This window comes from Babylonia areolata, chromosome 5 (genome assembly GCF_041734735.1).
Source record: "Babylonia areolata isolate BAREFJ2019XMU chromosome 5, ASM4173473v1, whole genome shotgun sequence".
Taxonomy (NCBI): Eukaryota; Metazoa; Mollusca; class Gastropoda; order Neogastropoda; family Buccinidae; genus Babylonia; species Babylonia areolata.
The window spans coordinates 10,869,737-10,882,477 of record NC_134880.1 but is presented as its reverse complement, the minus strand read 5'-3'; the positions used below and the strand labels follow the sequence as shown (position 1 = coordinate 10,882,477).

The 12,741-nt window shown below is 44.6% G+C and overlaps 1 protein-coding gene across 6 annotated transcripts in view; it reads left to right on the top strand.

Moving 5' to 3' along the window:
- LOC143281931 (adhesion G protein-coupled receptor L3-like) overlaps positions 1 to 12,741 on the top strand; it is a 36,815-nt gene that overhangs the window by 12,371 nt on the left and 11,703 nt on the right. For all 6 annotated transcript variants that reach the window (XM_076587234.1, XM_076587232.1, XM_076587236.1 and 3 more), the window contains 10 exons: positions 498 to 658; positions 1,141 to 1,303; positions 1,647 to 1,808; positions 2,955 to 3,197; positions 5,852 to 5,989; positions 6,940 to 7,004; positions 7,709 to 7,840; positions 8,947 to 9,041; positions 11,292 to 11,575; positions 12,614 to 12,741. The exon at positions 12,614 to 12,741 is cut by the window's right edge and continues 156 nt beyond it. In XM_076587234.1, the coding sequence (XP_076443349.1) occupies positions 498 to 658; positions 1,141 to 1,303; positions 1,647 to 1,808; positions 2,955 to 3,197; positions 5,852 to 5,989; positions 6,940 to 7,004; positions 7,709 to 7,840; positions 8,947 to 9,041; positions 11,292 to 11,575; positions 12,614 to 12,741 (1,571 nt within the window). The remainder of the gene's footprint in view (positions 1 to 497; positions 659 to 1,140; positions 1,304 to 1,646; positions 1,809 to 2,954; positions 3,198 to 5,851; positions 5,990 to 6,939; positions 7,005 to 7,708; positions 7,841 to 8,946; positions 9,042 to 11,291; positions 11,576 to 12,613) is intronic.

Below are 12,741 nucleotides of genomic sequence, written 5' to 3'. Positions count from 1 at the left end.
TGCGAAATTGGCTAGTTTGTTTTAGCACGGTGTACTAAAACAGGCAGTTTATAAGTGCAGCGTGCTTAAAGTACGTGGCTTGCTTAGTAGGCGTACAGTAATACTGCTGTTGTGCGTAGACACTAATATCTCAGGGAATTCTAGTGTCCATGTATTGGCTAGAACTGTAGCAGTTAAGGCACAGCTGTCTTTCTTAACTGAAGAACAGAGAGAGAGAGAGAGAGAGAGAGAGAGAGAGTCTGTCATGATAAATTCACATGAATAGAAAGAATGTCATAGTAAATTCATATGAACTTACATATATCATTTGTGTGCGTGCATGCGTGCGTGCGTATGTGTGTGTGTGTGCGTGTATGAATGTGTATGCGTGTGCTCGTGCATGTATGTGTGTGCATGTGCTCCCATGTGTGTATGTATGTGCGTGTACTCGCCAATGTGTGTGTGTGTGTGTGTGTGTGTGTGTGTGTGTGTGTGTGTGTGTGTGTGTGGACATGCAGACCTTCAGTTACGCCTCCGGGACGGAGCTAGGCAGACAGAAGGTATCCTGGAGATCAGACGACGTCGTCTCGGCACGTGGAGCAGGGTGTGTGCTGAGGGGTTTGACGACAGAGCTGCTACTGTGGTGTGTCGTCAGCTGAGACTGGCACCATTTGGACAGGCGAGTTTATTTATCATCAGTATTGACACTTACGTAAGTGCATGTCTTCCGTCACAGACCAAACTCTAAGCGCTCTTCCAACACGGAGTCATTCTTCACACAACAGGCTTCCTGCCGACTGGGAGCCCAGCACTGACACTTATGTAGCGCCTGTTTTTCGTCAGCTCTAAGCGCTGTACCAACACGGAGTCATTCTTCGCACTACAGGCTTCCTGACAGTGGGTTGCCTTTACCAGGCGCTCATCATTCGTTTCCTGTTTCATTCAGTCAGGCTTCGGTCATGTGCACGCATAGTCGTGTATACTAAAGTGGCTTTTTTCTGTGCAGAATTTTGCCAGGGGCAACCTTTTTGTTGCCGTGGGTTCTTTTTGTGTTGCGCTAAGTGTTCTCGGCCGTCCAGACCACGGCTCAAAGTTTAGTGTTGCTGTTACTGCTGATTGAATGTTCTGTTTTATTGTCTCCGATTTATAACATATGTGCAGGCCAAGGTATACGTGGAAGCTGGGGAGGTGTACAAGCCGAAAGCCCTTGATGGTGTGCTGTGTGACGGAACGGAATCAGAACTCAACGATTGCTATCTGAATGGCTGGACAGAGTACACATGTCCGCACTATGAATCAGCTGGGGTCGTCTGCTCGGAGGAGTGTATGTTGGTTTCATAGCACTCTGTGTCAGTGTGTGTGTGTGTGTGTGTGTGTGTGTGTGTGTGTGCATTTTTCTATATCTCCACTGTATTATGTATGTATATACATATTTTTTAAAGTGTCACTAAAAGAAAAGAAAAGAGAAATAAACCAACGAAGGTAGTGTAGAGACACTGGTGTACGTGGTCAGGTGCAGTTATTTTATCATTTCCATTCTTTTCTGGGGTTTTGTTTTTTGTTTTTTGTTGTTGTTGTTGTTTTAAATCTCTACAAAACAACAACAGCGACAACAACAACAACAGTAAAGACAGCTGAAGAAAACACTGGTTTCTGTGTGGTTTCAGCTGTACACCCCCCTAAAGAGCATCACTGCCCTCCTGGGTCCTTCGGCTACCGATGCAGCTTCCAGTGCAGGTGCTCTGGTGGTGCACGTGACTGCAGTGCGGTGACTGGCACGTGCCCCGGGGGGTGTGCCCTCGGCTTCTGGGGGCCGGGATGTCAGCTGTGTAAGCTAGCACTGACTGAATCAGTCTGTGTCAGTCTTTTCCTTTTGCTTTGCTGCGTATGTCTTGTGATTTCTCTCTCTCTCTCTCTCTCTCTCTCTGTGTGTGTGTGTGTGTGTGTGTGTGTGTGTGTGTGTGTGTGATGTCTGTCTGTCTTGTAGTTGTTGTTTTTTGTTGTTGTTTTTCTTTTCGGTCTTTCTGTCTGTCTGTCTGTGTCTGTATTTTTGTCAGGATGACTGACTCTCTCTCTCGTTCTCTCTCTCTCTCTCTCTCTCTCTCTCTCTCTCTCTCTCTCTCTTCTATGTTTTGTAACCCCCTTGCCAAAAGGGTATCTTTGCCAGTGGCAATAAAATCAGTGTCAGTGTCACTGTCATTCTCTCTCTCTCTCTCTCTCTCTCTCTCTCTCTCTCTTTCTGTCAGTCTCTGTCTATCGGTCTGACCTCCTCTCTGTCTCTGTCTCTCTCTCTCTCCATGCTCTCTCCCTTTATCTCCAAGTGCTATGACAAATTAATATAAATTTGTTTATTTTGATCTATTCAGAATCAGTAATGACCAACGTGTGTGAACAGACCATAAAAAAAGATTAACCAAACCTATTAATCTATTTCTACGTTTTGAACCTCATAGAAGAACACATGTACTCTTCTTATTCTGGTTCATGATTTTAATCTTGGTCTGGACTGGCTTGCAAAATAACTATGATGATAATGATAGTAATACTGATACTCCTACTACTACTACTACTGCTGCTACTACTGGTACTACTACTCTGGCATTAAAACTTAACTTTTTCCAAAGTAGTTCCACCATACCTTCCCTTTTCTCCACCCATTGTTTATCTAACTTTCTATCTATGTGTATGTATAAGTTTTGTCTACCATTCCTTTCCATCAGTGTCAGTCATGCATGCGTGTGAAAGTAGGGTATAAAAGCCGGCGCTCTGATTTTGTTTCCACACAAGATTCAGCGCTATACAGATACACTTTGTAATAATAATGATAATGATAATAAGTCGTAGTAGTAGCAGCAGCAGCAGCAGTAGTAGTAGTAGCAGCAGTAGCAGAACTTGAGTAGTAGTAGTAGTAGTACAGTCACACGAACATCTCTTCCCCCTCTAAAACTCCACTCTTGTGCTCTTCTGACTACAAGCGGACAGCTGCTTCTACAACAGACAGGAACGGAAATACATGGGTCGCGTGAACCGCACGCGGGACGGGACTCCTTGCCAGGCCTGGAGCTCTCAGAGACCGCAGGAACACCAGTACGAGCCTGACCATTTCCCGGACGGCGCCCACCCCCACAACTACTGCCGGACCACGTCCGACTCCCAGAGGCCTTGGTGCTACGGCACGTATGGGAAACGATGGCAGTACTGCGAAGTGAACGATTGTGGTCAGTGTGTGTGTGTGTGGGGGGGGGGGGCGGGGAGGGGGAAGAAATGCATGGAAACTATGTGTTTAGTGTGTGTGTGTGGGGGGGGGGGGGCGGGGGTGCGGGGGGAGGGGGGGGGGTGCGTGGACGGGAGGGGGGTGAGCGCAAAAACTGTGATCAAAGTAAAAATGAAACGTTGTGATCAAAGTAAAAAAAAAAAAAATATATATATATATATATAAGTGGTCAAACTGGAAACACACACACACACACACACACACACACACACACAAACTGTGGCCAGTGTCAAAAAGCACCAAAGAATGGCCAGCATGAACAAAATGTGGTCAATGTGGAAAAAAACAACCCACAATTGTGGCCTGTGTGGGCATGGGCTGAATACACTTAGTTGGCTGGCTGGTTGGTTGATTATAAGTGCTAGGTGAAAATTGTTAATAATAATTTTTTTTTTTCAAAAGAGTTAATAGCTAGATACTAAATTTCCGTTTTTAGGAAATGTTTAAGCATGCGGACTAATCAACACACAATACACCACATCTGCATTTAAAAAAAAAAAGGAGCAAATGCTTGACCAACGCAAATCCCAGCACTCTGGTAAGATGTGTTGCCTGGAGATGTTCTACAAGTTCCACCATTGTCTCATCTCCACCAACTCAGCCTACCTACCAACACCATCAGACAGCAGGCTGAGCTCCAGGAAAAACAACACCTGCAACTACGACATCCCTGCCTGCAGGACGCAGTACAGACAGATGTCTTTCTTCCCCCGTACCATCCCGGAATGGAATACACTGCCCCAGGAGGTTGTCACAGCCGAGTCGCTGGACTGCTTCAAGTCTAGACTCGCCTCCTGCCTGTGACACAAAAGAGTAGACTCACTTCCCTCTCCCCCCTCTCCCTCCCCGCCCCCACACTACCCTCCAACACCTCTGTTTAGGTCCCCCACCCCCACCCCCACCCCCACCCCACCTACCAGCAAGTCCACCCACCCCCTTTTTTTTCTTTTTTCTTTTTCACTGGTAAGTAGTGTTGTAGAAGGCTACGGCTGTGCCGGTCGGGTGTATTCCCGGGGACCTTTACGGTAGCCGGATTGGCCTAGCTGGAGATGCGAACACACCAGTGGACTGCGCCCCATCTCCCCTATCAGTTGATAGCACATCCCTCGGTAGCCCAGCTAAATTGCGCCCAACAGCAGCCTCCCACAGCACGATCATTTTCATCAGCATACTGATGCTGGTCGTCAAGTGGAAGAAAAAGAAGACCTTGAGAAGTTTGGCCCAAAGATATAATAATGTACTGGTCGTTTCTGTACATGTTGTTAAACTTTTGTTGGTCAGCCGACGTGTTGAGTTTGTCAGATGCGAAACTGATGGTACACATAAAATCAACTGTTCAGATAATTCTGTGTATTTTTGGGTATTTTGTATAATTTTCTTTTTATCACAACAGATTTCTCTGTGTGAAATTCGGGCTGCTCTCCCCAGGGAGAGTGCGTCGCTACACTACAGCGCCACCTTTTTTTTTCTTTTTTTTTAAAATTTCTTCCTGCGTGCAGTTTTATTTGTTTTTCCTATCAAAGTGGATTTTTCTACAGAATTTTGCCAGGAACAACTTTTTTTGTTGCCGTGGGTTCTCTTACGTGCGCTAAGTGCATGCTGCACACGGGACCTCGGTTTATCGTCTCATCCTAATGACTAGCGTCCAGACCACCACTCAAGGTCTAGTGGAGGGGGAGAAAATATCGGCGGTTGAGCCGTGATTCGAACCAGCGCGCTCAGATTCTCTCGCTTCCTACTGAGGCGGACGCATTACCTCTAGGCCATCACTCCATCACGTCCATAATGGACGGGTTTACAAAAACCACGTAATGCAAGGACGTTGTCACGTTGGCAGAAGTTGAGTTATCTGTGCCTGATTTAGTGGTAATTCGATGGAAAAAAGGATTGTTTCGTATACTGTTTACCCTGGTGAGCTGGGTCATCATTTGTTTGTCTTTCAATGTCAGCTTCAGTTTCAGTTTCAATGACGCGTCAAAGCATGCGGCCTAATTTGTAGACGTCACACCACACATTAAAAATAAAAGAAAAAGAAAAAAAAAAGAAAAATGAAAGGAACGGAAGAAGAGAGGGCGTAGATGCCTAATTCGCATATTAACAATCTTGAAAGAAATTAGATGGAAATGTTAAATATCAAGATAAAATAAGGTAAAATAAACTAAAATGAAATGAAACAGAACAGCCTTCTTCTTCTTCCTCCTCCTCCCCTTCCTCCTCCTCCTTCTTCTTCTTCTACTTCTTCTTCTCATCGTCGTCGTTGTCGTCGTCGTCGTCATCATCATCATCATCATCTTCTTCGTCGTCGTCGTCCTCCTCCTCCTCCTCTTCTTCTTCATCATCATTTTCTTCTCCTCCTCCTCCTTCTTCTCCTGCTTCTTCTTCTTCTTCTCTCTTCTCGTCGTCGTCATCATCTTCTTCTTCTACCTCTTCTTCTTCTTCGTCCTCCTCCTCCTCTTCTTCTTTATCATCATCGTCTTCTTCTTCCTCTTCTTTCTTCTTCTTCTTCGTCCTCCTCCTCTTCTTCAACGTCATCATCATCATCTTCTTCTAATTTGAATAGTCAAAATGGTGACAATATACTTTTATGAAATGCCACAGCCTGTCCTGTTGGACTCTTTGGTCACAACTGTGTCAAAATGTGCCACTGCAAGAACCAGACGGAAAACTGCGGCAGGAAGAAGGGTTTCTGCGAAAGCGGATGTGAAGAAGGATGGACTGGTTGCGACTGTCAGACAGGTCAGTTCGAGAAGAATTTGGTCACACATACTGGTGATTGAAAACATCTAATAACAGAATCAATTTTGACATTTGAATGTTATCGTTTAAAAAAAAATACATGAATGAAAAATGGGAAAGAGGGGTTATTGGTATGGTAAGTTGGGGAAGACAGGCTAGATGGATTCAGGAGTCGATTATTGTATTGTATTTATTGTATTTGTATTTCTCTTTTTTGTCACAACAGATTTCTCTGTGTGAAATTCGGGTTGCTCTCCCCAAGGAGAGCGCGTCGCTACACTGAGAGCGCCACCCTTTTTTTCTTCTTTTTTTTTGTAGTTTTTCCTGTGTGCAGTTTTATTTGTTTTTCCTATCGAAGAGGATTTTTCAACAGAATTTTTCCGGGGACAACCCTTTTGTTGCCGTGGGTTCTTTTACGTGCACTAAGTGCATGCTGCACACGGGACCTCGGTTTATCGTCTAATCCGAATGACTAGCGTCCAGACCACCACTCAAGGTCTAGAGGAAGGGGAGAAAATACTGGCGACTGAACCGTGATTCGAACCAGCGCGCTCAGATTCTCTCGCTTCCTAGGCGGACGCGTTACCTCTAGGCCATCACTCCACTCTAAATAAACGAACATTTGGAATGGACAGAAATACAGTAAAAGAAAGATATTTGATGGGCTTCTTAAAAGGAGACATTTCCACTTCTGTAATTAGAAAGTATTTACGAAAACGCACGATATTGTCGACTGTTTGTTTGCATTGATGTGATATTTTGGTTTAGACATATAGAAGTTCGTTTGTCGAGTTAGTTTATTTTATTACTCTTAACTTGATTCAGTCCACCACGTCTGAAAGGGGTGATGGTAATTAAAGGAAAGTGACTGATTTGGTTGAGACTTAGCAGCTGTTGGTCTGTTCGCTGCGTAAACAGCTTGCACTGTGTCTGAATGTTTTATTTCACAGAGGCAGTGATCAAAACCAGCCCAGCGGAATACAACAAGACCAGAGCTCTGAGAGCACTTCTCAAGGTGAGAACTGATTTGCTGATCGGTGCAGCGACCAAATGGTTTTGAGCGTTGGATGTTCAGTGTGTGGGTTATCGGTTCAAATCCTAGATGGTGGCGCCTAATACGTTAGGGGTTGAGATCAGTTTGTTTTCTGATCTCCCAGGTCAGTATAGCTGCAGACCAGAAAATGCCCCAACCCGACTCGTGTGTTTTCACACGAAGATTAAAATATGCATACAAAAGATACCTACTGAAGGCAGGTACCCATTCCCACCTGCGCATAGATAGGAAAATCAGAGTGTAGTATCTTTCCCATGGCACAACAACATGCCGAAACGGGGCTTCGAACTCTGATCACTGGTGAACACTGACTCAGAAGTCCAGCGCCTGACCGCTTCCGCCATGACTCCCAAATACTGTGGATTTGCGCATGTACAAAACGAAGATGGACATTATGGTTTGCTCAGCCCTGAGTTCGTATATGTTTAGGTCTGCCTATGCACTGGGAAGTGGTGATCACTGTTTCACGTATGATCACGACAGCGGTGTATTTCTAATTCAAGACCTTAAGACAAAGGATGACCATTTAACGCTGCATTGTTAATGACGTATTGTTAATGACGTATTGTTAACCGTACACTGAGACATTAAATTGCCATTGATAATCCAGTTGATAGATTACCGTTTTGAAACACATTTATTCGCTTAATCGCTTGGGCTTGCAGTCAAAAGTGACGGCGCAGACAGTGAAGAAAACCAGGTCTGTGATGGAGCAGGCAGGAGAGACATCCGCAGAGGACGTTGTGATGGTGGCCAGCATACTGCAGCAGGCTTCACAGCTCACCATTTCCTCACAAGTAAGCGGGACATGACCCACAACTACAGCATTTATATGGCATGGACGACAGCTACAGCTGACATAGCATGGGCCACAACTACAACAACATGGGCCACAGCTACAGCATTGATATGACATAGACCACAGCTATAGCACTGAGATAACATGACCACAACTACGGCATTGATGTAACATTAAAAAGGGCCACACAGCTACGGCATTGAAATAACACAGATCACACACTACAGTATTGACATGACACAGGACACAGCTATAGTTCTGAAATAACACGGATCACACACTACTGACATGTTACAGGACACAACTACAGCACTGAAATAACACGGACCACACACTACTGACATGTTACAGGACACAACTACAGCACTGAAATAACACGGATCACACACTACAGTACTGACATAACACGGGACACAGCTACAGCACTGAAATAACACGGATCACACACTACAGTACTGACATAACACGGGACACAGCTACAGTACTGAAATAACACGGATCACACACTACAGTACTGACATAACATGGATCACACACTACAGTATTGACATAGCACAGTTTACAGCTATAGTTCTGACATAACACGGATCACACACTACAGTACTGACATGACACGGGACACAGCTACGGCACTGAAATAACACGGATCACACACTACAGTACTGACATAACACGGGACACAGCTACAGTACTGAAATAACACGGATAACACACTACGGCATGTATATAACATGGTAACAGCTACAGCACTGACATGCCATGGCCCCCAACTACAGCATTGATATAACATAGACCACAACTATAGCACTGACATGACATGTCCACACTTGTAGCATTAACATGACAAGACGGTTTATGTCGCGAATCAGACAATGCGCTCGAAACGTATGAGATTGTGTGTGTGTGTGTGTGTGTGTGTGTGTGTGTGTGTGTGTGTGTGTGTGTGTGTGCAAAAAAACAAAAACAAAAACACTTCCCTTGCGAAAAGCCATCACATACACCAAATGTCTTTGTGTATATAATCATATGTATATGGCTATAGATAGGCCAGTGTTAAGAAAACGTGTCCAAAGTGTCTGAAGCGAAGTACAACGTTGTGTCCAGACGGCCACAGACATGCTGACCATTGTGGACAGGGTGGCGGAACTTGACCTGCCAGTGTTACAGGAGTCCAACGCTGACAGCAACACCACCAACAGGTCAGAACTTCGCTAAGGAGATTTTTTTTTTAATCAGTCAGTGCGACAGACCAATAATGAGTTATATATTTGTATTTCTATTGCTTTTTATCACAACAGATTTCTCTGTGTGAAATTCGGGCTGCTCTCCCCAGGGAGAGCGCGTCGCTACACTACAGCACCACTCTCCCCTTTTTTTCTTTTTTTCTCCTGTGTCCAGTTTTATTTGTTTCTCCTATCGAAGTGGATTTTTCTACAGAATTTTGCCAGGAACAACCCTTTTGTTGCCGTGGGTTCTTTTACGTGCGCGCGCTATGTGCATGCTGCAACACGGGACCTCGGTTTATCGTCTCATCCGAATGACTAGCGTCCATACTACCACTCAAGTCTAGCGGAGGGGGAGAAAATATCGGCGGCTGAGCCGTGATTCGAACCAGTGCGCTCAGATTTCTCTCGCTTCCTGGGCGGACACGTTACCTCTAGGCCATCACTCCACTGATATATATGTCATATATTATCTATATTAAAATGTAATATTATATTGCGTGGTGGTCAGGGAAGGGTGTGTCAGTTACTTGTTTTTCTCTTTGATATTTGTTGGCTGGCATTTTGAGTGAGCAGAAAGAATCTTTTTTTTTTTTTTCGATTGAAGCAGACAATAAAGTATTTTGAGTTAGTGGAGAGGTGGTCAAGTGGTAATGCGTCCAACCAGGAGGTGAATGTTCACGGGTTCGAATCCAAACGTTCTGGTTTGCGTATCAGTTCTTTTTTTTTGTTTGATTTTGGGGTGTGTTTTTTTTTCCTGTTATCGGAGGGGACAGACCCCCAAAGTTCAGTTTCAACCAACAGCACCACACTTTGAAGGTCATGACAAGGTCTGACTGTTCTGTCGTAATCCTCAAGATGGGTCATTGGCTTTAATTATGGCGTGATTGGCCAGATGATCGTTGTTACAAAACCCTGCTCATGGCTGATGTTTGGCACACATATATTCAACCATTTATTTTCCCCTTATGAATAAAGAAACAAAAGCGATATCAACTAAAATACTTTATGAAGGCCACGGGAGGAGATTTCTTTCGTTGCAGAATTTTTCATTCTGTATTACCCTTAGGAGTTTCCCCATAAAAGAAAAAAAAAACCCAGCCACATTCAGATTTGTTAGAACGCTCTTTGTATCAGGCATGGATAGACCGACAACAGGCCAAATGTTGTGGTGATGGTCTCAGAACTGGAGAATAAGCTATTGAAATATTAGCATTTCCTGTCTTGGTGGGCAAAAACCAAGTCAACAAGCTGTTTATTGTTATGGTGTCGGGAGCTTCTTTTTTTTTTTTTTTTTTTTTTTTTGCTGCAGAATAGGACCCATGTTCATATGTTGGGGGGGGGGGGTGGGGGCTTTTGACAGTAAAGATTAACAAATAGTAAAGAGTGGTGACTCTCTCCACACACAAGGTACATAACTTCAAGCCCAATGCTGCTTACGCTGCCAATTCTACTAGCACACAGGTAAATAAAAGGTACATTGGAACAAACCCAGACACTTTCCCCCCAAAAAAAATAAGGAAGCGCCGGGCTTGCTCTTATACCGTTCATTTGACATGTGCACAAAGCAGCAATGACAGAAGAAATGTGCAAACACAAAATAGCTTTTTTTGAAGACTGGCATAGCCTCTTTAATCCTGAACAAGCCACACAGAACACACGGACAGTAAAGGAAGGAAACATCGTCAGCACGTAAAACAACGAGGTTATTGCCTGACGTCCTTTCCAACATCGTAATAAGATGCTGGTGTTCAGATAAGTTATTCGTATGACAGTGATGATAACAAAAACAACAACATAAGGTGATACTGGCGATAGTGATAACGATGTCGGCGACCAAACAATGATTATGATGATGACGATGACGTAATGGCAATGCCATTGATGATAATGACGACGACAACAATGATGCTGATGATAATGATGATGATGACAACGATGATAGCTATGATTATGACGAACACATAACGATATCTGCTGTATATCAAGTTTGAACTGATAGTAGATCAGTACCCTTTTTTCCTGGCCTGCTCTTGCAATTAATCTGTAGAATAATCACAGTGAGACATTTTGCTCACACCACCCAAAACAAAGGACAGAATTCTCAACCATCCCCCACCCCCACCCCACGTTCCCCCATGTTCCCCCTAAATGCTGATGGCTGTCATCATAATGACGACGGCAATGACGACGACCACGACAATGATTAATTTTCCATCCCCTCAGACTGGTGATGGTTGTGGACCAAGCGGCGGACAGGTTGAGTCCTGTGGAGAGAAAGGTGGTGGTGGAGACCAACACCACGTCCCTCCATGTTTGGAACCTCACCACCGCTGTCTCCAACCCCCTGCCCAGCCTCTTGGGACTTCAGCTGCTGACCGACGGACGCACCGTGCCGGCTGATACGACCATCGTCGGCAGTCTGTCATCAGATTCCCCTGACCAGTACTCCAACGTAGTCGCTGCCGTCATGTTGTCAGGACGAGATATCGGTCGTCAGCTGCAAGAAGGTGGGAAGTGACTGTCCACACTTTACAAGAAACATAAATAAATAGATAAATACATAAACAAATAAACAAACAAACGAATGAATAAATGAATGAACAAATGAATGAATAAGTAAATAAATAAATAAATAGATAAATATGTAAATGAATACGTTTATAAATAAATGAATAAATAGATATATAAAGGTTGTTCTTTTGTGTGTGAATTAGTGCTTTTTTTTCTTCTAAATAAATGTTCAGCATACTGTCTGGCAGTTCCACACGTAATAATCATTAAACCCGATCTGAAGTGTGTGTAACCTCCATACTTAAAATCGTGCACCCTCTTAGGCATTTATTCTTTATAACACGGGTTCGAACTCCACTGGCGGTGAAATTAGCAGTGTGCAGTCAGAACAAGCTGTTGGGTTTTTTTTTATGTTTTGGGGTTTATGCAAACGCCAGGCATCGGCAGGGTCATCTTCCTGTTTGTTTGGTGTTTTTATTCTAATACAGAAAATGTGGTTTAGCGTATATGGGTCAGTCCGCACGTTTTGACACCCCTTTGAAGCCAAAACATGTTATTGTTGCTGTTCTTGATACTCTCTTTGAAAGCAGCAGCATCCACGCCACAACAGAGCAGACCCGTACTACCTGCTGACTCACCGAGAGCAGGTAGCCATTTTCAGACTCAGGGCAGGCCACAACCGCCTGAAACACCACCTATACACGAAACTCCGTATCGGCGACACAGAGCAGTGCCCCTGCAGAACAGGCAGCCAGACAACAGAACATCTGCTGCAGTACTGCAGTCCACCCAGCGCTCCGAGAGAAAACCTGGCCCGACCCAATCCCAGCGGCCCGGAAGCTCTACGGAGGACTGGAGGACCTGCGACGTACTGCCGCCCTCGTCGAGGAGACGGGGGAATCCATCTGATAAATGACGAACGAGACAATGATACTCTCTTTTTTTTCTTTCTTTTTTCTTTGATTTACCACAGCCCTTCGTGACGTAAGACATTCAGCATTCAGCGACTGGGACTGGGACTGGTGATGTTACAGATTTCTTTGGCCGTGACGTCAGATTGTCAGCCAGTGTGATCCAACAGACCGGTCTGTTCCAAGAGGACCACAGACGTTCCGGTCCAGATCTCGATCCAGACACAACAGACATGCCTAGAAACCAGACG